The sequence below is a fragment of the Haliotis rufescens genome, unplaced genomic scaffold (assembly GCF_023055435.1).
Source record: "Haliotis rufescens isolate VD_foot unplaced genomic scaffold, xgHalRufe1.0.p SCAF_18, whole genome shotgun sequence".
Lineage (NCBI taxonomy): Eukaryota > Metazoa > Mollusca > Gastropoda > Lepetellida > Haliotidae > Haliotis > Haliotis rufescens.
In genome coordinates, this window is record NW_025963868.1 from 27,767,624 (window position 1) to 27,794,557 (window position 26,934).

Below are 26,934 nucleotides of genomic sequence, written 5' to 3' on the forward strand. Positions count from 1 at the left end.
CATCTGACTTTGCTCTTCCTAACGTTATGGATGGACAGGCAGACTCTACACAAACGTGACTTCGCGAAGAGCATTCGTCACCACTCGCCCCTTTCCGTAACCTGCAAGAAGACTCGTCCCCCTATCGATGAATGCTATGTGCGAAAATACGACAAACCAATCAGAATGCGCGCATGATTTCAAGTTCTTCGTCAAACAAACCCCTCAGGTATATTTTTTGATTTTACATATGTCTTGCATATAAAAATATACCCAAGACACAGTTAAATGTGTTCAATCATACTGTATAATACCTTACGTCCCGAAGTGTCTTAAATTGCATCTGGAATATATATGACATGTGGGAAATGTGCGTGAATCATTACGCAACGAGTTGACAATTGTTTAAGCTATGTCCGTTTGCGCTTAGACGGAACCCAGTCGCAAAAAATGGCAACGGAGAGGGGCACGAGTCATTCGGCTTGTCCCGGAATAACACGAGTTGGTCACGAATGCGCGAAGAGTAGAGTTAGAGTAGCTTCCCTTTGATGAAGTGGTGGGACCGATGGAGACACAATTTGTGTGGGCAATTTTGCCTATGTGTAATTACGCCACTGTCTAAGAAACATCCTGACGTGGGTACAATGTGTGAAGCCCATTTCTGGTGTCCCCCGCCGTGATATTGATGGAATATTGCTAAAAGCGGCGTAAAACCAAACTCACTCACTCACTCACTCTAAGAAACAGTCGGACAATATATTGACGGTTGTCACTGCGCGATAACATTGTTGAAATTTAGTCTGAAAACGTTTTTAGAAATTCCCCTTTCACTTTAAATTAGTATTTTCACAATCGAAATCGCTGCACATTGCTACTAGTTGTGAGATAAACTTCATGGACTGCGTTGTATCCAAAATAACACTTTAAAATAGACTAACATAGAATATTCCTCTTTGAGAAGTCGGTAGTACGGGTGGCCCAGTCGTCTAAGGCGCCGCGATCCGCTGTGCAGAGTTGCGTCCCTTTGGCACGCCAGAAACCTATGATTGTGGGTTCGAATCCCGGTTCGCCCCGATTATGTTTCTAGGTTTATCAGCACCATACCCGTGCTCGTGGGTTTCACCGAAGTGGTAAACGCCTGAAACCCGCATCACTTCGGGCTTTCCTCCCACATTAAGCTGACACGCCGTGATATAACTGGAATACTGTTAAAAGCGGCGTTAAACCCAACTCACTCACTCTTTGCGATGTCTTCATTGGGTCCTTCCGTCATATCTGCATCTCTGTAACTGACGCTCTTTTATCTCGTGAATCAGGGCCTGGAGTTGATCCAAGGACAGATTTCACAAAGTCTGTCTTTTTGTCAGGGTTGATTTGGGACATGCGTTTCCCTTTGTTCGGCTTCTCATTTTCCCTCAAGTTCTGAATTTGAGGCCTCTTCCTGGTAACGATGTACCTCTTTGCAACCCGTGAGATTCTGTTGCGGCAGACAACCAGGACAAAGATGATGATGAGCACCACGAGCAATGCAGCCACTATACCTATGATAAGGTAAACAGATACTGATGCTGGTGTTGGAGATGTAGTGGTGGAAGTGGGGATAGAGTTGGTGGAGGTGGTGGAGGTGGTGGAGGCTTTCACTGTGGAAGTAAAAAAGCAATTAACACTTCAGTCATATAATCACACGTAAAAGCTCTAAAGACAGCACATTCTAAATGAATCGTTCAGTATGTTATTTCTCACTCCAAAGGGTGTACCCTATCTTTAATTATCTATTGTATTAGAAGTGTTCATGGAATGTGTTTTGATAGATATGTTTTTAACTGAATGTTTCAATAAAATGAAATAGGTCTTACAATTGGATCACAGATACGTATCATAAAGCTATGATTTTTAAATGAATATCAGTACAAGTTATACGCACTTGTAGAAGTCGATGTTGTTGCTGAAAGGACGAAAAATACATAATATTAAAAATATCATTTTGAGAAGATTCTACATCTATCAGATTCTATTTATACCATTTTTTTATATTTATATTTTTTTTGTATTCAGTTATATTACCTGAGTTTATTAATGACAACAACATGTAAACATGTATCGATACGATATATACTTTATACATTATTAGCCAATAGAAGTACAGAAAGAGTATGGGGCAACTAAATATACCCACACGTAGGCGTCGATGTTGGTGGTTTTGCAGTTGATGTCACTCCAACTACAAAGGTGAAAAAAATGATGAAATACAAATTTCACCTACTTCAAACGAGGAATGATAAGTCATAACAATGTCCAAAGGTAATTAGGACATTGTAGAGCAAGACATTGGTACTGAACAGGACATTATATTCAGGTCCTTATTTGTCCTTGTACTCTATGGTTCTGTTCATGATATCGTTGTGTATCAAGTCTAGTTTGCATATAAACACCATTAAACAGAAATTGGAATGGCAGGTAATCTTCCTTCAAAGGTAAATGTGACTTTTATGCTATTTGGTTATTGTTCGATTTTGTATGAGCCTCTATCTTAGAAAACATAGACCCAATACATCATCGAGGTCAAAGACTCCTGTTGACAGTTTATATGTAGAACCCAAGACGCATAACAAATTACATTTTGAAATTATTCTGAAGTGTAGTCTTAATTCTTGTTCAACATGGCTAATAGAAGTCTGTCTGGCGGCCAAAGGTAGCAAAGAAAAGGCATGATTAATGCAATTATGTCCCACAGAGCTGTGTGACGTCAGCTTGGTTTCGGTTTAGCTGACATATACAGAACCATCCTCAAGGTATGAGGTAAAGGATCGTTCACGGTCTCGACCGCCTCGTTTGACGTCAGCACGCGAAGATGCGACCTGGCACAAATGAGAAATGAAAGTCTACACACTGATGTTGTATGCCATCCCAATCTTACAGCAAGTGAACATGCCACGACTGACGGGGGGCGGTTGGGTACCCTAGTGGTTAAATCGTTCGCTCGTCACGCCGAAGACCCGGGTTCGATTCCCGACATGGGTACAATGTGTGAAGCCCATTTCTGGTGTCCCCCGCCGTGATATTGCTGGAATATTGCTAAAAGCGGCGTAAAACCATACTCACTCACTCACGACTGACGGACCAACGCAACAACGCCATCGGCCTACTGAAATCAGGAAAATCGTCTGCAGTTGTAGCAAGGTTTTACCACGTAGCACCATGCATCATTACAAGACTGTGGAACCGTTATCAGCCACACGAGACAACACATGACTTTTCCAGATCCGGTCGACCTCGTATCAGTACAGAGCAAGGGACAGATTCATACGGCTACGTCACTTACATGAAAGACTAACCACGGCCACCCCTACAACTACGGCAGTACCAGGATTGCGTTGGATATGATCAGCCCAGACAGTGAGGAACCGTTTACGCGCTGAAGGTATTCGCGCTAGACGACCAGTGCGAGTTGTCATATTGAGGGACCTGCATCGTCGGCTGCGATGTCAATGGTGTCAAGGACAGAGAGCATGGACACAACTGCGATGAAGATAGGTTTGGTTGAATGGCGAGTCACGTTTTATGCCTCGCAGTGCGGGTGGTAGACGTCGTGTTTAAAGGCGTGGCAGGGAACGTTATGTACGAAGTGGATAGATTTGGCGGTGGTAGTGTGAGACTGTGGACCTCACTTGAAGAACAAGACTTGGCGCAAGTTCTGGGGAATTTAACGTCATAACGTTACACGAATGAGATTCTTCGGCAACATGTGCATCCAATTATTTTCCAAAAAGAAAATGCCCCCCAAAACGGCAAGATTGACAACAGCTCTTTTTCAGGAATCACAACATCCAGGTCTTGCCGTGGCCCTCAAGGTCTGCAGATTTAAACTCATTTGATCATTGATGGGACGCACTGGATCAGCAGCTGCGTCACGTCAGCAACAACCACAGAACCTCTCACAGATGCAACACGCACTGCAGGCAGTGTTTTAGACTTTAATGGTGGCCATACAATATATTGAGAACGGATTACTTTCACCTTGCAAATCTACTGTTCCATGTGTGCCATATGAAAAACCTGGGTCAAAAACAACGATGCGAGCCAGCTTTGAACAATCAATTACTATCTGTTGATTGTTTATGTGATATCTAACATATACATCTAAAATCACTTTTTTTGCAGAGTATATACTCACCTATAGTTATTGTGTCATCACCAGTGCAACTTAGTTCACGATTTATGTCGTCACAGCTGAAGCTGACTTTGATGTTTCCATTATGTGCAGGTGTGACATTGAATGTTTTCATGACGACCGTGCTGTTGATGTCCACAACATGATGACTCCCTACCAGCTCCTCTTCAACACTGCCGGTGGTGAGATTGAACGCAGCCTCTTCAGTGCAGTAGTAGTTGGTGATGTTCACAGTGAGAGTCAGGCTTGTACCAGGCATCAGAGATCCATTCCTAGAGCTGCTTATTTCACACTGTGGAGGGCCTGTATATTCAAAATTCGTACCGTTGGAATGCGGGTTTCATAACGGAAGCAAATAAGCGGGAAACGGAAGTGGTTATTATGTTCAATAATGATATCCATCCTTCCCGAACAAGTTTATTTTATTTAATGGAATATTTTTTTACACTGGGACAGCAGCCTCTTGAACCAAGGATCATTAACACTTACCGCAACGAATCATGTAAAAAAGAATCACAAACATTATCTATTCTGAAACCTGTTTAAGCCGTGTCATTTTCATCAGTCTCAGGTCATTCTGAGCCACTTACGTATGATAATATAAATTCAGTTTTGGAAAGAAATCACCACTAGGAAAAGCATAGAATCTTTACGAATATAAATGTATGTAATCTCTACACCTTTTGAGGGCTTAGTGGAACATAACTGAACACTGTTTTTGTCTCTGGCGAATTGTAGCAGATACAGAAGCACTTCGACATCAATTCTTTTACTTCTGATTTGAGAAAAAACACACAACAATCTTTACATATATACGTAAATATAAAACTGCAACGCCCGAGAATAATCCGTCTCGAGCATGCGACTGAACAGCTACTGGTTAAATACTGGTGAAAATTACATGAAAGGATCACTTAAAATCATCTCAGACAATTTTTAAATACTATATACACTGTTTAATATTTTAAAGTTTCTACTTACTCTTAAGAAGTGTATTCACCCCTCCACAAGCAAGATTATAAGTTGTGTTAGCACAAGTAAAGTCTAGTTTGATATTTCCAAGCCTCTTTAGTGTCACGTTGAAGGTGGTGTCGAGGACTGTGTTAGTGGCGTCGGTGACTGTTTTGTTCCTCAACCACACATCGGGTACCTCACGGCCACTGGTAAGATCAAACTGTGCCTGTTTAGAGCAGAAGTAACCCCGTATGTCTACGTCGAGGGTCAGCATCGAATTTGGTTCAAGGGAATGAGGGGCTTGAGAGCTGTTGATGTTGCAGCTTGGAAGTCCTATTGATAAAAAGAAAGGAAAAATAACGTCAACATAACGCGTGTTTTGTTGGTCTCACACAACATCCGTATCATTCCGTAATAATTATAATCTAACGAAAAGAGGGCATCCATTAAGTAGATTCGGGTATCCACGTATATTTTATTAATCAGTTATAACTTGGCTGTTATATTCGAAACGCCATGTGCCAAATGAATTTTATTTGGTTTGAAAAAAATAAAGAGGAGGAGATTTGATCAATTATTATATGATGCTAATTAGGAAAAATATTTAGTTATATTTCACTTGACATTTTCGATATCAGTCCCTGTAAATTAAAAAAAAACCGATGTCTTCATGCATACTAACCTGCGACATCTAAATTACATGCAGACGTAGTTGCGAACTCAGAGGTATTAGTAATTCTCCACGTTCCCACATCTTTAGGTGCAACGCTTTGTATCATGAGCTTTGTTGTGTTCCCACCATTTGTCAGGGTTGCATTATAACCAGCTGTAGGACTGCAATTTGGACTGCATGTGATGACAAACTGTCCATCTGGGCGTCTCCAAACGTACTTTGCATACGGTATTTCTGCGGAGATGTTGTATTCTCCACCAAGATGGGCGTTTCCCTGGCATGGCCTATCCGTCGATACTACAACCAAAATAAGCAATTATTACCGATGCATGATTTTATCTGATTTACGTTTTCAGTCATACAACTAACAAGATTAAAATACATATTAATAAGATTAACACAACGGTAAGGGATATTCCCGCTGGAGAGTGTTGACAAGTAACGGTAAACTTTATCATCAACCATCGACCAAGTCAACCGGGCCTTCGGCGTGACGAGCAAACGCTTTAACCACTAGGCTACCTCACCGCCCACAATACATAAAGTACATCTATCTCTAGGGACAATTCACAATGTACTAAATGTTTCATAATGTCTTCAGGCACTGGGTTTATTGCAGTATATGAAGTGTAGATTTGCCTTCATATGTGTGCGTAACGGGTGTCACCACTGGGGCAAGATACGCCCACCAGTTCAGAACTCCTGGTGCCATCACTATTTGATAGTGTTTCATAAGGACATGCTTTTGACAAAGTCAGAATCGAATAATGAGTTATGCTTTTTTCAGCGATTTCTTATGACTATATATATATAGTTTTGCTTCTTATAATTATAAGTACTGTATTCAAATCAATCAATCAATCAATCAATCAATCAATCAATCAATCAACCAATCAACGAATGAGTAAATGGATTACCACTGACTATTAAAATAAATATGAAATAATTATTCGTTTTAAGTATAGGAGAGACTTTCACAATAAATTATGATCGCACTGTGAAAATCTTGCTGACCCGTGAAGATCCGGGGTAGAATAGGTCTTCAGCAACCCTATGCTTGTGGATATGCGTGTCGTAAGAAGCGACTAACGGGATCGGGTGGTCAGGCTCGCCAACTGGTCCAGTCTGGTCCAGACTCGATTATTTAGACCGCCGTCAAATAGCTGGAGTATTGCTGAGTGTGGCGTTTAACAACAATGAACAAACAAATAAACAAAAAGTTGCCTTACCCGGCAGAAACTCTGCTGACCACAAAGCGATGCTACCAATCAGTACGATCCCGAAAGTCGTCATATTCTTGTTCAAGATCAGCTGGAACGAAATACAGATACTAGTATAAAACGAGTAAGTGACGTTGAATTTAAGGGCACTCAGACAATGTTTCAGCCAGCAATATAGCGACAAAGTTTCAGCAAATAGTGACACAATGGGTGACGTAGAAGTTAAGGGCGCCAAGACAATGTTTCAGCCAGCCATATAGCGACAGTGTTTCAGCAAAGAGTGACACCTTGGGTGTCGTATACGAATAAGTTCAGGGCGCCAAGACAATGTTTCAGCCAGCCATATAGCAAACGTGTTTCAGTAAATAGTCACACAGTGGCTGACGTACACGTAGAAATTAAGGTCGCCAAGACAATGTTTCAGCCAGCCATATAGCAACAGTGTTTCAACAAATAGTGGCACATAGGGTGAGGTATATGTAGAAGTTAAGGACGCCAAGACAATGTTTCAGCCATATAGCAACAGTGTTTCAGCAAATAGTGACACAGTGGGTGACGTAGAAGTTAAGGGCGACAAGACAATGTTTCAGCCAGCCATATAGCAACAGTGTTTCAGCCATATAGCAACAGTGTTTCAACAAATAGTGACACAGTGGGTGACGTATATGTAGAAGTTAAGGGCGCCAAGACAGTGTTTCAGCCAGCCATATAGCGACAGTGTTTCAGCCATATTGCGACAGTGTTTCAGCCATATTGCGACAGTGTTTCAGCAAATAGTGACACAGTTGGTGACGTATATGTAGAGGTCAAGGACGCCAAGACAATGTTTCAGTCAGCCATATAGCGACAGTGTTTCAGCAAATAGTGGCACAGTGGGTGACGTATATGTAGAGGTCAAGGACGCCAAGACAATGTTTCAGTCAGCCATATAGCGACAGTGTTTCAGCAAATATGGACACAGTTGGTGACGTATATGTAGAGGTCAAGGACGCCAAGACAATGTTTCAGTCAGCCATATAGCGACAGTGTTTCAGCAAATAGTGACACAGTTGGTGACGTATATGTAGAGGTCAAGGACGCCAAGACAATGTTTCAGTCAGCCATATAGCGACAGTGTTTCAGCAAATATGGACACAGTTGGTGACGTATATGTAGAGGTCAAGGACGCCAAGACAATGTTTCAGTCAGCCATATAGCGACAGTGTTTCAGCAAATATGGACACAGTTGGTGACGTATATGTAGAGGTCAAGGACGCCAAGACAATGTTTCAGTCAGCCATATAGCGACAGTGTTTCAGCAAATAGTGGCACAGTGGGTGACGTATATGTAGAGGTCAAGGACGCCAAGACAATGTTTCAGTCAGCCATATAGCGACAGTGTTTCAGCAAATAGTGGCACAGTGGGTGACGTATATGTAGAGGTCAAGGACGCCAAGACAATGTTTCAGCCAGCCATATAGCGACAGTGTTTCAGCAAATATGGACACAGTTGGTGACGTATACGTAGAAGTTAAGGACGCCAAGACAATGTTTCAGTCAGCCATATAGCGACAGTGTTTCAGCAAATAGTGGCACAGTGGGTGACGTATATGTAGAGGTCAAGGACGCCAAGACAATGTTTCAGTCAGCCATATAGCGACAGTGTTTCAGCAAATATGGACACAGTTGGTGACGTATACGTAGAAGTTAAGGACGCCAAGACAATGTTTCAGTCAGCCATATAGCGACAGTGTTTCAGCAAATAGTGGCACAGTGGGTGACGTATATGTAGAGGTTAAGGACGCCAAGACAATGTTTCAGCCAGCCATATAGCGACAGTGTTTCAGCCATATAGCGAAACAGTGAGTTACTTAAAAGTTCAGGGGGCAAACACAATGTTTCAGTCAGCCATATAGCGACAGTGTTTCAGCCATTTGGCGTCAGTGTCTTTATTGAGACCCATACCATTGCATATAGATATGATGTTTTTAATCAATGTTTTTCAATGTTATATTTGCCTAGAAATCTTTATGTTCCCCAATCACAAATTGAGACTGATCAGCACGGTCAAACCATTGTTGGATAGACGTCATGTGAAAGCGGATTAATTCATTTCATTTAAAAATCTAGTTTGTCCAAGCAAAGGCTCTTTCTGTGTAAATGTAGAAAAATGTGGATATCCTGATCACAAGTAGAGACATCAACGCTGTATATATCATGAAGAATTAGTTTATTTGTTATTTCTTGCATTATTTACGGTAATGCTTCCGCATGACATGACACTACTATGGGCTTCTTCGTAAATAAGGGGGCACGGGTGGCCCAGTCGTCTTAAGCGTCTCGATTCGCTGTGCAGAGTTGCGACCCTTGAGCACGCCAGAAACCTATGATTGTGGGTTCGAATCCCGGTTCGCCCCAATTATGTTTCTAGGTTTGTCAGCACCATACCCGTGTTCGTGGGTTTTACCGAAGTGGTAAACATCTAAGACCTGCATCACTTGTGGCTTTCCTCCCACATTAAGCTGACACGCCGTGATATAACTGTATTACTGTTAAAAGCGGCGCCAAACACAACTCACTCACTCACTCACCCGCTCTTTGCAAATAAAGAAACCAACACAGCCATTGTAACAAAGTAGTCAATCAACATGAAGCAGAACATAAAACACCCAGTGATACCAACTAAACGCCCAACTATACTTGTTTCCCTGTACGTGATATACACACATGCGATTTTAAAACAATGTAATCGTTGCATTCAGGAAGAGATCCTGGCACATTAAGGCAAACATTAGTTAGACATTTCGGAGGAATGTGTCAGCTTGATCGACTGTACAAAAGATAAATTTGCAAATATGCGATAAAACGAATTGTTCATCATGATCTAACCGGAATTTAACAGTGAAAGTGTTCCGTGCATGCTCTCCCGGTTATTGTTAAGCGGCAGCGGGGTAGCCCAGTGGTGTAGGTGTAAGACGACTTGGCCACACAAGCCCCCTTTAGTAATTCGAAATTGCGCTTTGGTTCTGTATTATTCAGTCTATTGTACCTCAACAAGACCCTTTGCAGCTTTAACAAATATCAAATATATTATGACGGTCGTGAGACAAATATTAACAGATGCCTACATGACAACACTGAAGTCTAGGGGTGACTGTCAAGTAATTATGGTTCATAAAATTAAGTGTAACGCGACATCGATGTTATACTTTTTTCTTTTCTTTTTTTTGGAATATTTTTTTTATTCAGGGTTCAGAATACATTGTACACGATATAATGCATATTAATACGTACATTTAACTGTTTGCACATCATTTGTAATGTGATGATTGATATTACCAGTGATAATAAATGATTTACTGCATAATATATATGTATCACATGATGGAATCCCTTTTTTTATCATTAAAACACAACAGCCTTTCACACTTCTCATACAGACACCATTTACACGCTCTCACACAGGGACGCCACAAGCATTCTCATACATACACATGTATATTATATTCTCAAAGCGAGGTCTCAAACCTCAAATCAGTGGTTTCAGTTCATACTTTTAATATTTAACTTTATTCATCGATGTTTACAATTGATGCTTTAACTATTCATCGATGTAATTGTAATCGTACCATGGGCAACTACAGTGCATCGATATTTTCAAAAAAGTGTTACAGAAAGTACACCATCCACCAACAGTTTCATGTTCCTGTAACGCCCTTTCATCCAGATCAAGTTGTTCACTTGCAGGAACGTGTTGCAGAACGTGGACTTGGCAGCTCATAATGGAAATTCAACTACTTGTGGCTACCAACCTATTGGAGACCCGTGAAGATTCCGGGATACAATAGGTCTTCAGCAACCCATTCTTGCGGTAAAAGGCGACTATGCTTGTCGTAAATTGCGACTAACGGGATCGGGTGGTCAGACTCGCTGACTCGGTTGATGCATGTCATCGATCCCCAATTGCGCGGATCGATGCTCATGATATTAATCACTGGATTGTCTGGTCCAGACTCGATTATTTACAGACCGCCGTCATATAGCTGGAATATTGCTGAGTGCGGCGTTAAACAACAAACAAACAAACAAAACCAACCTATTGGGCACATAATCACAGGACTTTCGTCAGTGATTCACATATGGACCAAAATATCCAGAGCAATCTCCAAACAATTGGGATCACATCTTCAAAGTCTTTATGGATGCAGTCAAAGTATATGCCAAAAATGGGCCTAAAAAGAAGAGGAGCCTTTTGAATGGGATTGATAAGTGCACAAACTTTAAAATATAATTGAAACAAACCCATTCTGTGCCAGCCAGTTGTCTGCATGGAAAGTACATAGTTGTTCCTACTAACAAGGCCTCAAATAGCATAACCATTATGAGTAAACAGCACCACATCAAAGAACCTGGTATAAGTGGCACATCAAATAATCGCACATATAAAACCAGAATGATAACTGAGGAAGAAATCTGTCAATACTAATCAGTGATATCAACCTTTGGCTTGACTCTAAACGCTGAAGACATGCCCAATCCCTTGTTTTACCTGAGAGACTTGTACTTGTACTTCAATAGCTCCATAAAAGTCCGTACAGAGATATATATTGCTGGGTCCAGCAAATCCCTGTCTCAAAGATTAACCATAGTCCTTAATACAATCAAAAGAGGACTTCCACAAAAACATTCGACATTTAGTAGTCTAGATCACGTAATTTGTGTACCCCTCAGACAAGTGTAAATTGGCACGGCTCCCATGGCCGAATACTATGCACACATAATGCCCTTTAGAGAGTGGTCAAATGTCACATGTCTAAAAGACATGTGTCCAAAAGTGTTTTGTAATTTTATCATTTGTATTCAAAATATATGTCATCATCAAACCAGTCATCATTGTGACCATATCGTCATCAAAAACATCCGCCATCAATCATATTCAGTTCTGTTGGGTTGTCGGCTGCCATATTTTATGGATCATAAGAAGGCTATTGTTGTATCCATACATCTTTTGTGAGAAACAACTTAACTTAAAAGAGGTATCAATCGGAAAGGATACCTCTTTTTAATCAGTCAGAATCAACGATTCTTCAATGTCATGGTAGAATTCAAATTTAACAGCTAGGCTTCGCCGCTTCCTCACATATCCCGAAATCCATTGGATTTTTTACCATCATCGGCAATTATTAAAATACCTTTAACTACAGTTACGGGGCTGCGTGTGATTAATTGACAAAAAACATCTCACTTCACTGTTAAAAATCATGTGTTTTAGTCGTACAAGGATCCGGGATTTGAATGGACACAGATCCCAAATTCGCTGAGATTACTATCCTTGATCTGCCAGTACAGATTTAGTGGGTTTCACCAAAGTGGTAGACATTTCCAAATTGGGTCGTTTAGGCTTTCGCCTCGCACTAATCTAACATTACACAGTGGAATTATGAAATTGTTCAAAACGGCGTGAAACCCAACTCACACATTCAGCATCCCGTATTGATGGGATTGAAATTGTGAAGAAAACAGCTCACGTGTAACTAAGAAGTGTGACAATGGTGGCGACGAAGCTAGAAGCAATCAGGTCGTATTTGGGACTCTAACAAACGGCCTCAGTTTCCTGGCACGCGTAGCGGACGCAACTCCGTAGACGTTGTGACCACGTAACAATGTACATGAGGAAGAGTTTCAGACATCGAATCCAGTTGTGCAGATCGGCACACTTATCTAGAAACTGAGAAAGAAAATGAAAAACCAGCATACCTGATAGTTGATCAGATTAGTGAACCTGGTCAATGTGGACCCTCGGGAAAACAAACAAGAAAGCAGGTACTTCACGAACACGTATTTCCAGTGTGGTATTTAACAACTCAACTACACACAAACTCTTGCTTCGCAACGCGGAAACCTTCGATAGTAATCGTATTAGAATGACAACAGTTTTACACATGAATATAACACTATTCACACAAACATACCACGCACGCATGATTCATGTTGTATTGTCCTCAAGTAGCCATTTACATTCACGTGGGTCAGTATCTTGAGGAAAATTGCAAGTGTGACCACGAGCTGCAATTTACATACATTTTCAGGGAAAAGACGCACCTGTACAATTAGCACAGCCATAGTCGATTGATAAATATCAGAGCATTCATTTAGTGCTGCAATCTACATACAGTTTCGGTGAACAAAAGCAATAGAGAATCATATGATCGACATCAGAAACATCAGATGAAATGGAGTTTAATGTCCATTCAAGATTATTGCACTTGGATACCTTGTCGCAGATTGACATGGGTACGCCACTCGGACACAGTATACTGACTCCGAGCCGCACAGCCCTTGTTTTTACCCTCCCCTTAATGCGAGAGCCACACAGGGAATCAAGTCTTTTAACATATTTAACATGGATCGAACTCCTGGCATTCCACTCTCCGGGGATACGCTGTGTCCTGTAGTCCACAGAGTTGGTCTTCCAACATGTGTGACAATAAACTTCATTCAATTTTTCCAGTGAGTGAGTTGGATTTAACGCCGCTTTTAACAGTATTCCAGTTATATCACGGCGTGTCGGCTTAATGTGGGAGGAAAGCTACAAGTGATGCAGGTCTAAGACGTTTACCACTTCGGTGAAACCCACGAGCACGGGTATGGTGCTGACAAACCTAGAAACATAATCGGGGCGAACCGGGATTCGAACCCACGATCATAGGTTTCTGGCGTGTCCAAGGGACGCAACTCTGCACAGCGACTCGCGGCGCCTTAGACGACTGGGCCACCCGTGCCCCCCATTTTTTCCAGTACTAATTCGTCTTATCGAGCGGTGTTGGTTCAGTGGAGTGAGTGAGTATGGTTTTACGCCGCTTTTAGCAATATTCCAGCAATATCACGGCGGGGGACACCAGAAATGGGCTCCACACATTGTACCCATGTCGGGAATCGAACCCGGGTCTTCGGCGTGACGAGCGAACGCTTTAACCACTAGGCTACCCGACCGCCCCTGGTTCAGTGGAGGGATTTTTAATCAACAGTACCTGTTGTAGTAATGCACATCCTGTTTGTTCAATACACGTTTTAATCCGGAAGTTTAACATCACAGTCAAGGAGATTCGATTTATCTAAAATATTAGTTGTATGATGTTACGAAATGTAAATTGTCATAAATTTATTCGAATGTTGTTTGTAGCCCAGGGACTGAACACATTTGGAATCATGCAATTGGAAACATTGACAATGATTCCGCTTTTGACTGCATTGTAATGTTGAAACATACGTCAAAGGACACTCCGATGTTGTGCTGATTGGGTGATGTCGTAATCTAAACCTTAAATGATTTCTAAATGTTTGTAAACCAGGTGTTTAAAATTTGACATTTACAAGCCTAAACAAGTGATGTGAAGAAACGTCTTACGACGGATGTTGGGAGCTCCACAGTAAGCGTGATGAGGTCAAGATTCAATTTGGAGGGGTGGCCCAGTCGTCTCAGGCGCAGCGATTCGCTGTCCCTTGGGCACGCCAGAAACCTATGATTGTTGGTTCGAATCCCGATTCGCCCCGATTATGTTTCTAGGTTTGTCAGCACCATACCAGTGTTCTGATTGAGGCAGACGGTGGCCAAGTATGGTTTTGATAATACATCACATAGAGCCTGGTGATAGTATCATGCACCCTGGTGGAAACAGAGCTGTTAAGAATTGTGCAAATACTTGGCACAGTCACGTATTCACAAGGCATTGAAACCTTAAGACAAGGAATGGACAACAACGTCAAACAGGAAAACAACGACTTTATAGATTAGTTCGACGAAAAACCTTGTGTGGAAGACAAAGGAATATAGTCTCCTGCTTAGAAAATTAATATTCACACCAAGACTAATAATGACTCCAAAACCTGCGATACATGTGTTTGATGACACCATTATAAACATCGAATGTGCATGTGATTGAGTAACTTTTCGTCAAAAGTAACGAACATGTATATAGGGCATGTCTGTTCATAAAAAGGCCCACTGACATTATGATAAAGTTGCTTGAGCTGGTCCTACATTAATTGTCTCCTTATGCATTTCATAACCCAAGTAATCCAATATTTTCGAAAGACTTTATTGAATTCATTTCGGGTAAATACCAAGCCTTACCGTGTCAACGTTTTTGCATCGCCAAAGGTGTATGCTAATTCTGCTATTTTTGCGTTTACCGAGTGTCTTTACGTTGTTATTTAAAAAATTTCAAAAACTAGTGTCCGGAAAATCGCCATCGGTGGCTGGATCCCTTGGCCGTGTCATACCCAAAACAATCAAAAGTGATATCTGCCGTTTCCTTGCCTTAATATGTGCATTAAAAGAGTAAGACGAGTTGTCACCTCCGAGACAGTATTCTGTGTTTGAGTGGTATTCCAATGTTAAACTGCAGCATGGTATCTCAGTGGGCTAGCACTATAAACGCGGGAAAATTCCATACTACACACAAGCAGCCACACACACGTCCATGCTCGTCGCTCTGTGATGGAAATCATCAAGAACACTACGTTAAATCAGCTCAGCTCAGCTCAGCTCAGCTCAGCTCAGCTCAGCTCACCCCACCTCACCTCACCTCACCTCACCTCACCTCACCTCCACCCTGACACCTGCCGTCTCGCTAACAATGTACAGCCTCGATTGCCCACAAGATCAGGTTCCCCTATGATCGTGCTCGAATATATCGAAAAGCGGCATAACACTACTCAGTACTCCAATTCTTAATATTCTGCTTTTTATCGGATTCGTTCGCGCTGTTCCATCAACTGAATACCTGACATTATATACAACACCCGCTTCACGGTTGTATTATTAGTGAAATGCTTCGCGTCGAGCTCCCGTGTTGACATGAGATCTATACAGTGTGTTCGGAACGTGTTGGACACACATACTGATGTCATCCCGGGTAATCCTCGGTCCGTCTCACTGTAGTATCTATGTTTGTAGTTCGGTCTGTGAGACATACACTTCTGTTCAGCTGACAATATCAGTTCTATGTTTGGTTCACTGTTACTATAACCCGTGATGATCCGGGGTAGATCAGGTCTTCAGCAACCCTGCTTGCCGTAAAAGGTGACTATGCTTGTCGTAAAAGGCAACTAACGGGATCGGGTGGTCAGGCTCGCTGACTTGGTTGATGCATGTCATCGTTTCCGAATTGCGTGGATCGATGCTCATGATATCAATCCCTGGGTCGTCTGGTACAGACTCGATTAATTACAGACCCGTCTTGAATAATGCTGAGTGCGACGTTAAATAACAAACAAACAAACCAATCACTATTAATATCATTATATCTCGCCCCTTAACATTTCAAATTAAGTTCACTCCAATTGCTTAACTCTGTGTAACTTATCTGTGCATATGTGATACACATAAGGCCCTTTTTATATTTTCCTTTTTTGTAAACAATGTGTTGTGTTGTATTGTTTTCATGTGCTATAGAAGAAAAGAACATGTACACTGCATTAAAGAAAATATACACTTGAAAATGGGATTTGACCAAAAGCTTATATCCGTTATCAAGACTGAAAACATTGATCGAATCTCGACAGACTTAAGGTCCAAAACATAACTATCATATCCGTATCAAAATACATCACCATCGAATAACAATTTCTAGTTTGTTCCATTTTTAGCCACCATCAAACATTTGTTTATACTTTCTGTTGCCGGGCAATTCATATCGGCGAAAAGCTTTTCGTGAAATCACTATTGACGTTTACTATAAATTATGCTGAATTGGAGCATTGACACAAAGTTGCTTCCTGCTGGGTTTGAGGATAACATTGTTACCATTTCATGGTTAGGTAATGATATTCATTCAGCAGTTAGAACATACTGCCTGGTAACATTTCAGAGGAATTACATCCGGATGAATTCCACCGCCACAATGGTCATTGGTCATTCACACGTACGTAATTCATCATGACAATACATTACATTTTAAGCGATAACAATACCAAATCAGTAATACAAATCAATAATGTATACGTGAGAACACTCTGACTCGTTTAACCGGATATAAATAAATATATTACAGTAAACTACGGTTAAAACGAACACGCTTATAACGAACTGACGGATATAACGAACTTATTTTTTGGTCCCGACTATTCGCTGTAATTATGTTGTATATATGTTTATAACGAACTACGGTTATAACGAACTAAAATTAGTAGTCCATTTGAGTTCGTTATAACCGTAGTTTACTGTAATTATAACTGTAGTAATTAATCTGTCAATATGTCAGTGATTGAGAGGTATTCTTGGGCTTGTTAAGTTTTTTTACTTTGTGGAAGAACAGAGCATTTTTAAATTTCGTGATGTTAGAATAATGTGCGTGTTTGTTGTCAATGAAAGAGGTTCTGTATTCATGGTTGCTGGTTATCTGTAGCCCATTTTCATAATGCATTGTTATGAATACCCAAATATTTATGGCTTTTACTAGTTTTAAATCGACATCTGTGCTAATCTAGTTATTTTACTTCCTTGTCGACAGTCTGTTGTAAAGTTTGAATTAATGTATTATTAATGTAAAACTTGATCTAGTCACGATATGGCTGAAATACTGCTGAGGTGACTATAAATCTTAACTCACTCACTCACGATCATTAAAATACTTCACATGTAATAGGTCATGACATTCGTCATTCATAGATGGCGATGTGCACTGATTCCGGTCAGTCCCTGCGTCTCTATGCCAAGCCAACAATGATAGTTACTAGTTCGAAATTTGAAATATTGTTGTAACTATGTTTAGGTAGTTGGAGGAATGTTTCAAATGTCGGCATATCTTTCAGGTATTTATAGTAATTTCCTCCGCCCTCCAATTTTGATAAAACTGATCTTTTCGGAGTATTTGGCTGCTCGTAGTCTGGACTTTTTTCCACCTTTGCTGGAGTATACAACCCCTTTATCCTCGGTCTTTGCAGCTTGGAGATCCGCTGCAGCATAAGACTGTCCTTGTTGACACTCCGTGATGGGTGGGGAATTATATTCCTATCGACATGGCTTTCCAACATCCTTGTTCACAAAGACGACACATCGAATCTAATGAAACTCCTATGCCCATTTGATCCGACTATTGGCAACGTTTCTTGGTAATCGAAGATTCAGACAAAGAACCAATCAAATTAAATCAATTTGCAATCTCCAAAGGTATCATTGGTATCTGCGGAGAGGTTACAAATGTCACAAAGCTTTGATCTGCCTCTCTCCTTGTAGAATGTGCACGGAGAAAACAATCTGTCAATCTACTCAAATTGAAAGAGTTTGTCAATATACTTCAATATCAAGGTTGTTGTCTCAGTGCACAAAACACTCAACAAGGGCATTATTCGTGACAGAGCTCGCTGCCTGTCAGGAATTACCGAAGATGGCATTGCCACGGAACTTGACCAACAGTCCGTCACAGCTGTGAGGTGAAATTGGGTTTAACGTCGCGTCCAAGATTATTGCACTTATATAGCGACGTGCATGCGTGGCTGCTTGTACTAGAACGGACTGATGCCGATTTATAGTGCTAGCCAACTGAGACACCATGCCGCAGTTTAACATGAATACTCCACTCAGACACAGTATACTGACTCCGAGCCGATCAGTCCTTGCTTTAACCCCTTAATGCCGAGCGCCAGACAGGGTAACAATAAGTACCATCTTTTAACGTCTTTTGGTATGACGCGGCCGGGGATCGAACCCAGGACCGTCCGCTCTCCGGGCGGACGCTCTACCACTAGACCACGGAGTCACTGTAAAGAGGGATGGTGAAGTCGAACCGACCAACACCTACCTCTTCACTTTTGCACGAAAGTCTTTCCCTCAATCGATCAAAGCTGGTTACTGTAACATCGGAGTGGAGATGTACATCCCCAATTCACTCCGGTGCTACACCTGCCAAGTGTTTGGACATGGATCCAAGTCCTGCCATGCCTCTGCTGTTTCTTTGTAGATAAGAAGAGGGTTGAAGGTTACACTGCAACCACTTCTTCTATCTCTTACTCTGCTGCTGAATCTTGTCCTCCTCTCACCACTGCCTCCATCGACTGTCAGATTGATCTAACATGGGTCAAGTCTGTACAGCCACTTCCAACTGCATCAGTCCAAAATCCTGCTGGGACACCTTCGTCTATGACTCCTCCAAAACCAAAAACTGTCGAAAATATTGAGTTTCAGATCCCAAAGCCAGTAACTGAGCCAGAACCAGAAATTGTTCATCTTACAAAAAGGGAAGGAAAATTATTGAAATTTAAAACAGCAAGAAGAATATTTGCAAAGACCCACATCAAAGGCCACCTCTCCTTTAGAGGTCCCCATAGAGGGCCAAAACTCCTTTGTCCTCTGGACAAGGAGGTAACTCCATCTCCACATGAAACCGATAGGAGTACTACAAAGTCTTCCTCACGTTCGCGTGACATTTCTCCCGTGGAAGCACCACCACCATGAATCCACAACATGTTATACAATGGAACGGCAGAGGTCTTAAGAAGAATTTTAATGAACTACAACTTTTAATCAAAGATTATAAACCACCAGCTGTCCGTCTCCAAGAAACGTATCTCAAAAACACAGATCTATTTGATATCCGTCAGTACTGTTCTTACCAGGGGCACGAGTGGCCCAGTCGTCTAAGGCGCCGCGAGTCGCTGAGCATATCTAGAGTTGCGTCCCTTGGGTACGCCAGAAACCTATGATTGTGGGTTCGAATCCCGGTTCGCCCCAGTTATGTTTCTAGGTTTGTCAGCACCATACCCGTGCTCGTGGGTTTCACCGAAGTGGTAAACGTCTGAGACCTGCATCACTTCGGGCTTTCCTCCCACATCAAGCTGACACGCCGTGATATAACTGGAATACTGTTAAAAGCGGCGTTAAACCCAAATCACTCACTGTTCTTACCACTCGTCCCCCTCCCCATTGGTGATAAAGCTACTGGAGGTTCTTCTGTCCTGGTGAAGCAGGGCATAATCCATAGCCCTGTTCCACTCAATACTACTCTACAGGCTGTTGCTGTCCTTGTTACTTTGCAAATAGTGCTTACATTTACATATACTTGGTTTACTTCATTAATTATGTATGAACTAGAGATGCAATGTCTGCAATGCGCGGAGCGTCAGCGGGCTATTGACATCCTGGAAACTGCCGGAAGTCAGCGTACAGTCGCCAATACGTTCAATGTTTCACAGTCCGTGATTAGCAGACTATGGAACGGGTACCAACAAACCCTAAATGTTGACGATCGACCCGGAAAAGGGCATCCCAGGTACAAGATCGATTGATCCGAAACAAGGCTCTACGAAATCGAGTTCAAAATCGCCTACGTACAGCTTATCCCTATGCTTATCCCTATGCTTGTCCCTATGCTTGTCCCTATGCTAATCCCTATGCTTGTCCCTATGCTTATCCCTATGCTTGTCCCTATGCTTGTCCCTATGCTTGTCCCTATGCATATCCCTATGCTTATCCCTATGCTTGTCCCTATGCTTATCCCTATGCTTGTCCCTATGGTTATCCCTATGCTTGTCCCTATGCTTGTCCCTATGCTTATCCCTATGCTTATCCCTATGCTTATCCCTATGCTTGTCCCTATGCTTGTCCCTATGCTTATCCCTATGCTTGTCCCTATGCTTATCCCTATGCTTATCCCTATGCTTGTCCCTATGCTTATCCCTATGCTTATCCCTATGCTTATCCCTATGCTTGTCCCTATGCTTATCCCTATGCTTATCCCTATGATTGTCCCTATGCTTATACCTATGCTTATCCCTATGCTTATCCCTATGATTGTCCCTATGCTTATCCCTATGCTTATCCCTATGATTGTCCCTATGCTTATCCCTATGCTTATCCCTATGCTTATCCCTATGATTGTCCCTATGCTTATCCCTATGCTTATCCCTATGCTTATCCCTATGATTGTCCCTATGCTTATCCCTGTGCTTGTCCCTATGCTTGTCCCTATGCTTATCACTATGCTTATCCCTATGCTTGTCGGCCACGTGCTGGGCCCGTCCTTACGTATCCTCATATTGCATGCATGCGTCAGTGGTGTACACAACCTCGAAACTGGGGAAAACGGTGTCTGGTCACGTGTCCTGTTTTCAAATGAGTCCCGTTCAAATTACACTTTATTGATAGGTGTGGTCCTGTCTGTCGACGTCGACATGAACGACAAGCCAATGTGAACACGAGACATGACAGATCCCAATTTCCCGGGGAAATTAAGGTACAGGTGTATAGATTGTCTAGCATTGCAAAAAGATGGATTGAATTTTAAAGGACCGTGTTGTTTCTCACAGAGAGAAAATTCAAATTTATAATTAGTCGATTATTCTTTTGTTATCACAACAATGATCACTATAATAAAAAATGAAAGAAAAAACAGAAACTAGCGAACTTTGAATATGCTCCCCGTTTTGTTAATATTGAGATAAGATAATCACTCTAATAAGTCTGCCGTAGAAAATAATGTGGAGAATCAATAAATTCGAAGCTTTACCTGTATTGATGTTTCAGTCCTATTGTAATGTCCAACGTGACCCAGGTGAGCTAGAACCAAATAAGGAAATATAACTGTATATTCATGTGTACGTGTCTCATGTCAAGACATTTTACAGATCCAACTTCACTTTTCAAAATTATGTCCCTAAAAGGATCCGGGGTTTGAATGGAGTCATATCTCCAATTCGCCCAGATTAGGATTCGCGGTCTGGGTTTCACTTAAGTCTTTTCAGCTTTCCTCGCGCATTATACTGTTATCACACTGAAGTAATTAAACTTAGTTCAAAGCTGTGTGAAACCTAACTCACTCATTCAACATTAGGCTGTCAAGGGGTGATGAATTTGTGTAGGAAGCAGCTAACGTGTAACTAAGAGGTATGGGTATGGTGCTGACGGAACATAATCGGGGCGTATTCGGGACTCGAACCAACGATCATAGGTTTCTGGCACGCCTAAGGGACGCAACTCGACAGAAAAAAATGGCAGCGTGTCGTGCGTGACCGACATATAATTCAATACTTGGAAATACTGTAAACCTGGAAATTAATACGACTGCTTGACCCTAGCCACAAATGCGACTCACCCAACCCCATCAGCGGTCAAATGATCCGTACCTTGATTCAACCGTAACTTAATCCAATCAAACAGCAAATATCACTGCTTGTTAGCAGTGAAAAGAGCACATCCGTAAAAACAATAAACAGTGTTTTCCTAAGCACAACACACAGTTTATATGTTTTCTCTGTTGACTGGCATTAAGGAAGTTCAAAGGCAATAAAATAATTGAACCAACAACAGTTCACTGATTGGTATGCGGAGAAGGTGTCAACAAGCTTGACACGAGTGGGTAGAACTCTTGACCACAGCAGTGATAACTCACCGGATGCCCATAGTGTAATTCCTATTGTTTGAATGACATTGTTATATACTTGTTACAACTGCTGCTGCATAAACCATGTTTGTGTTATTATTCAAGATGGTAATTCCACTATCCACAGTGTGCAGTTAGGCCGCCTTATCGTTAAGATAGACGCATTTTTATGGATAACAACTTCTTTAATACTGTGAAAAGCGACGTTTCGGTATAGATCCTTATACCGTTGTCAAGCAAGATTATTCACAGTATTAAAGAAGTGGTTATCCATAGAATTGTGTCTATCTTGTCATCCGTCAACTTCCAAGCAATGCCTATCAAACAAAACACGTCATTTTGGAGACATAAATGCGAAGTTAATAAATGCAACAAAGACCATTCTCATTTTTCTCATCTAATTCACGCTCGCGTTAATTTCAAGATTTACAGTATACTACTCAACGTTTGATAAGGATATCCTGAGTGCCCAGTTTGGGTTCTGAACAAGACCAATTGTTTGGACGTGTTGACATACAAATAGTATCTAATATTGCAGATTCATGCTTGGCTTCATGTCAAGTTAATTCAACCAAAGTCCATGATTCAATAACACTTTGGACCCGTGAAGATCCGGGGTAGAATAGGTCTTCAGCAACCCATGCTTGCCGTAAAAGGCGACTATATGCTTCTCGTGAACGGCGACTAACGGGATCGGGTGGTCAGGCTCGCTGACTTGGTTGATGCATGTCATAGATCCCAATTGCGTGGATCGATGCTCATGATATCAATCACTGGATTGTCTGGTCTAGACTTGATTATTTACAGACCGCCGTCATGTAGGTAGAATATTGCTGAGTGCGGCGTAAAACAACAAACCAACAACAATAACACTTTGTTCACTAGTTTTGTAACAGGATAAAAACATCACTCAATCTGGCTGTGCAGAAGCGCATTCTTATCTAAAATTGAGAACTTTAAAAAAAAAACATACGTGATACGTGATCTGGTGAATGTGGTCCTCCAGGAAAACAAACGCGTCCTTCCAGCCTGGCATCTAACTACCCGACTACATACACACGTTTGTATCACAACGCGGAAGCTTTCGACAAGGAAAAAGTGATCGCATGATAACAAAGGTGATACTAATGTGTCACGTTATATACTAGTGTACACCATTCACACCAAACACGCCCTCCGTTTTGTTATGCACGTTGTGCCCTCCATAAATAGCTATCAATATTTGCATGGGTCAGTATCTTGAGGAAACATCCAACTGTGACCACAAGCTGGAATTTACATAGAGTTTCAGGAAAGAAACACACCTGCACATTTGTTATATATGTACAACTGCTATTTACATGTATTTTCCGTGAGCAGACGCAATAATTATAATATTCTACCCAGAAGAATAAGGGAATTGATGAAATGATTGGACCCGTGAAGATCCGGGGTAGAATAGGTCTTCAGCAAACCATGCTTGTCGTAAAAGGCGGTATCGGGTGGTCAGGCTCGCTGACTTGGTTGATGCATGTCATCGATCCCAATTGCGTGGATCGATGTTCATGATGTAAATCACTGGATTGTGTGGTTCAGACTCCATTATTTACAGACCGCCGTCATATAGCTGGAATATTGTTCAGTGCGGCGTAAAACAACAAACCAAACCAAGATGAAATGATTATGAAGGTCTAATGACGATAAATGTCTCTAAAAATTATTCGGGCTTATAGATTGATATCTTGTGTGCCCACCATATGGGCGATGCATGCATTACACATTCAAGGCATAATGTTGATTAACTTGCGTATGTTGCCTTTGGTATTGCGGGCATTCCGCCTGAAGAGCTACCCTAAGGGTTACACACAACCAAATGTTTTCCCATAGACTTCTACAGTAAAGTTATATATTTTTTTTAATTAACCAAACATTCAACAGCTATTACCTGTACGTGTGTGCACAGTTTGGCCTTAGAGCAGCAATAAAAAACAAAAAAAATGACTAAGCTTAGCCAGCTCCTGTTCAGAGTACAGGAAGCTGAACACACCACGCCCAGTTTCGCACCAAATGTCACCTACTTGAAAATATCTGTGGTCACATTCAGCATAAGTCATCATGTTGAAAAAGACAGTACTAAATATAGTAAAACATGGTCAGTTTTAATAACTGGATGGATGTACATATAAAAGACATAAAACTGTTAAACAATATCCTCCAGTCACAGCCTGCAGCTATCTCTCGATCTGCACCGAAGGATCCCCACGAAAACCGCACTGTCCAAACTGGTTCTGATTTGGTGTAGTAGAACCTAAGATGAGCCGCGTTGGCGTACACTCTCCGCCCGAGAACATCCCACAGATGCTCTATTTGGGTACATGTCAGAGGACTTAGCGGTCCATTGCAATGTTCCTATGCCTTCTTGTCGAACGTAATCGGTAACGGCTTTGTCACGACGTGGTCTGGAATTGTCATCTTGCAGTTTATAATTTCAGCCGAAAATTCTAGTGAAGAGATCTAGGACTGGACGCGAAATTTCGTCCACATACCTCTGGCCAGTCAAATGTCCATTCACAATAACCAAATCAGTTTGCCTGGCATATGTGATACCGCCCACACCATGACGCTACCGCCCCGTACCGATCATTGTCAAGAATTGTTGCCGTGGCGTACCGCTCGCCGCTACTTCGCCACCAACGTTTTTCTGTCATCGGAGGCAAAACTTCGTCTGTAAACATAGTTAAACCCCATTTGTCCACAGCCCGCCCCTGGTGTTGCCTTGCCCACCCCAATCTTTGCCGCCTATACTGAATTGTAAGAGTCACACCCATCTCAGGACGCCTTGCTTTCAGGTGGGCGGCGAAGAGCCGGATTTTTACGGTAGATGTTGAAATTCGCCTTCCTGGTATTGTACGGAAAACTCTATTGTTAAGAGGAGTAAGTCTGAATCTACTGCGTTGTGCAACTAATGCAGTGAGACGATCAATTTAGGCTTGTCACGCCCCGATCTCATTTCAACCCCACCCATTTGACGGTACTTCTTCCACAGTCGAGAAATTAAACTTTTTTATTTGCCAAATATTCGGGCACCGCCTCCCCCACACCCCGGTCGTACCCACACTTTGCCATTTTGTCTGTTTATTGAGATTCGGTCTCGGAGGCATTTTAAGCATGTGATTTGGTCAGCAGCATTAGTGATTGTGACTGTTCATACGTGATGTGAAATTTCATTGTGATTAGATTTGTGTTCAGATGCGGCGCCACGGCGTCGTAGATGTACACCTCAACGATAGCTACATTCCAATTATAAGTTCCTATTTGTTTCTTTGGCAGTATAGTTCAGACAAATCATATGGCCGATCACATATTAAGAATTCGCATCAACTGAGCTATACAAATCTGAAAACAGGATTTCGGTATAATCTGCTTGTATTAGTCCGGACTTTCCATGCCTGTTTGATACAGTGCTAGACCACTGAGATACCATGCCGCAGTTTAACATGAACACCCCAATCAGACACAGTATACTGTCTCCGAGTCCTTGCGTCATCACCTTAATGACGAGCACCAGGCAGGGTAACAACAAGTGGTGAAAGCCTGTAAATAAACCGAACTTGTTTTGTTGAGGCACAGCTTTTTAATTTTTTGTTCGGTACTGTTTTAATTCGGACGGGAAACTCTATCATCCCAGTGAAAGATCGACGCTGCATTAGAACACACAACGAAATGTTAGTTGTATGATCAAGACTAATGTAAATAGTCATAAATTAATTAGAAGGTTGTACATGTAGTTCGCAGGACAGGGGTTGGGCATTTACCACGTCATACACCACGGGTAGATCGTGACAGGACGTCATACACCACGGGTAGATCGTGACAGGACGTCACACACCACGGTTAGATCGTGACAGGACGTCACACACCACGGGTAGATCGTGACGGGACGTCACACACCACGGGTAGATCGTGACAGGACGTCACACACCACGGGTAGATCATGATCGAACGTCATACACAACGGGTAGATCATGATGTGAAATCTTCAACAAGTGGAAGATCATGATCGGACGTCATACACCACGGGTGGGTCATGATCGGACATCATACACCACGGGTAGAGCGTGACAGGACGTCATACATCACCGGTAGATCGTGACAGGACGTCATACACCACGGGTAGATCGTGACAGGACGTCACACACCACGGGTAGATCGTGACAGGACGTCACACACCACGGGTAGATCGTGACAGGACGTCACGCACCACGGGTAGATCATGATGTGAGATCTTCAACAAGTGGAAGATCATGATCGGACGTCATACACCACGGGTGGGTCATGATCGGACATCATACACCACGGGTAGAGCGTGACAGGACGTCATACATCACGGGTAGATCGTGACAGGACGTCATACACCACGGGTAGATCGTGACAGGACGTCACACACCACGGGTAGATCGTGACAGGGCGTCACACACCACGGGTAGATCGTGACAGGACGTCACACACCACGGGTAGATCGTGACAGGACGTCACACACCACGGGTAGATCATGATGTGAGATCTTCAACAAGTGGAAGATCATGATCGGATGTCATA

General features: G+C 42.1%; 1 protein-coding gene across 3 annotated transcripts in view; it reads right to left on the reverse strand.

Annotated features, from left to right (window-relative positions):
* Nucleotides 1-1,103: 1,103 nt before the first annotated feature.
* The window catches only part of LOC124148928 (A-agglutinin anchorage subunit-like), a 32,299-nt gene continuing 6,468 nt past the window's right edge, over nt 1,104-26,934 (reverse strand). Inside the window, exons 1-9 of one of the 3 annotated variants that reach the window (XM_048398544.1) lie at nt 22,069-22,155; nt 21,484-21,533; nt 7,007-7,088; nt 5,787-6,074; nt 5,132-5,437; nt 4,154-4,453; nt 2,156-2,200; nt 1,904-1,924; nt 1,104-1,619 (exon numbers count right to left, since the gene is read on the reverse strand). In XM_048398544.1, coding sequence (XP_048254501.1) covers nt 1,249-1,619; nt 1,904-1,924; nt 2,156-2,200; nt 4,154-4,453; nt 5,132-5,437; nt 5,787-6,074; nt 7,007-7,088; nt 21,484-21,533; nt 22,069-22,078 — 1,473 coding nt within the window. In that variant the 5' untranslated portion in view covers nt 22,079-22,155 and the 3' untranslated portion in view covers nt 1,104-1,248. Of the gene's footprint in view, nt 1,620-1,903; nt 1,925-2,155; nt 2,201-4,153; nt 4,454-5,131; nt 5,438-5,786; nt 6,075-7,006; nt 7,089-21,483; nt 21,534-22,068; nt 22,156-23,329; nt 23,402-26,934 lie in introns of those variants that run through there. The other 2 variants (XM_046520217.2, XM_046520218.2) reach the window with 2 other exon arrangements.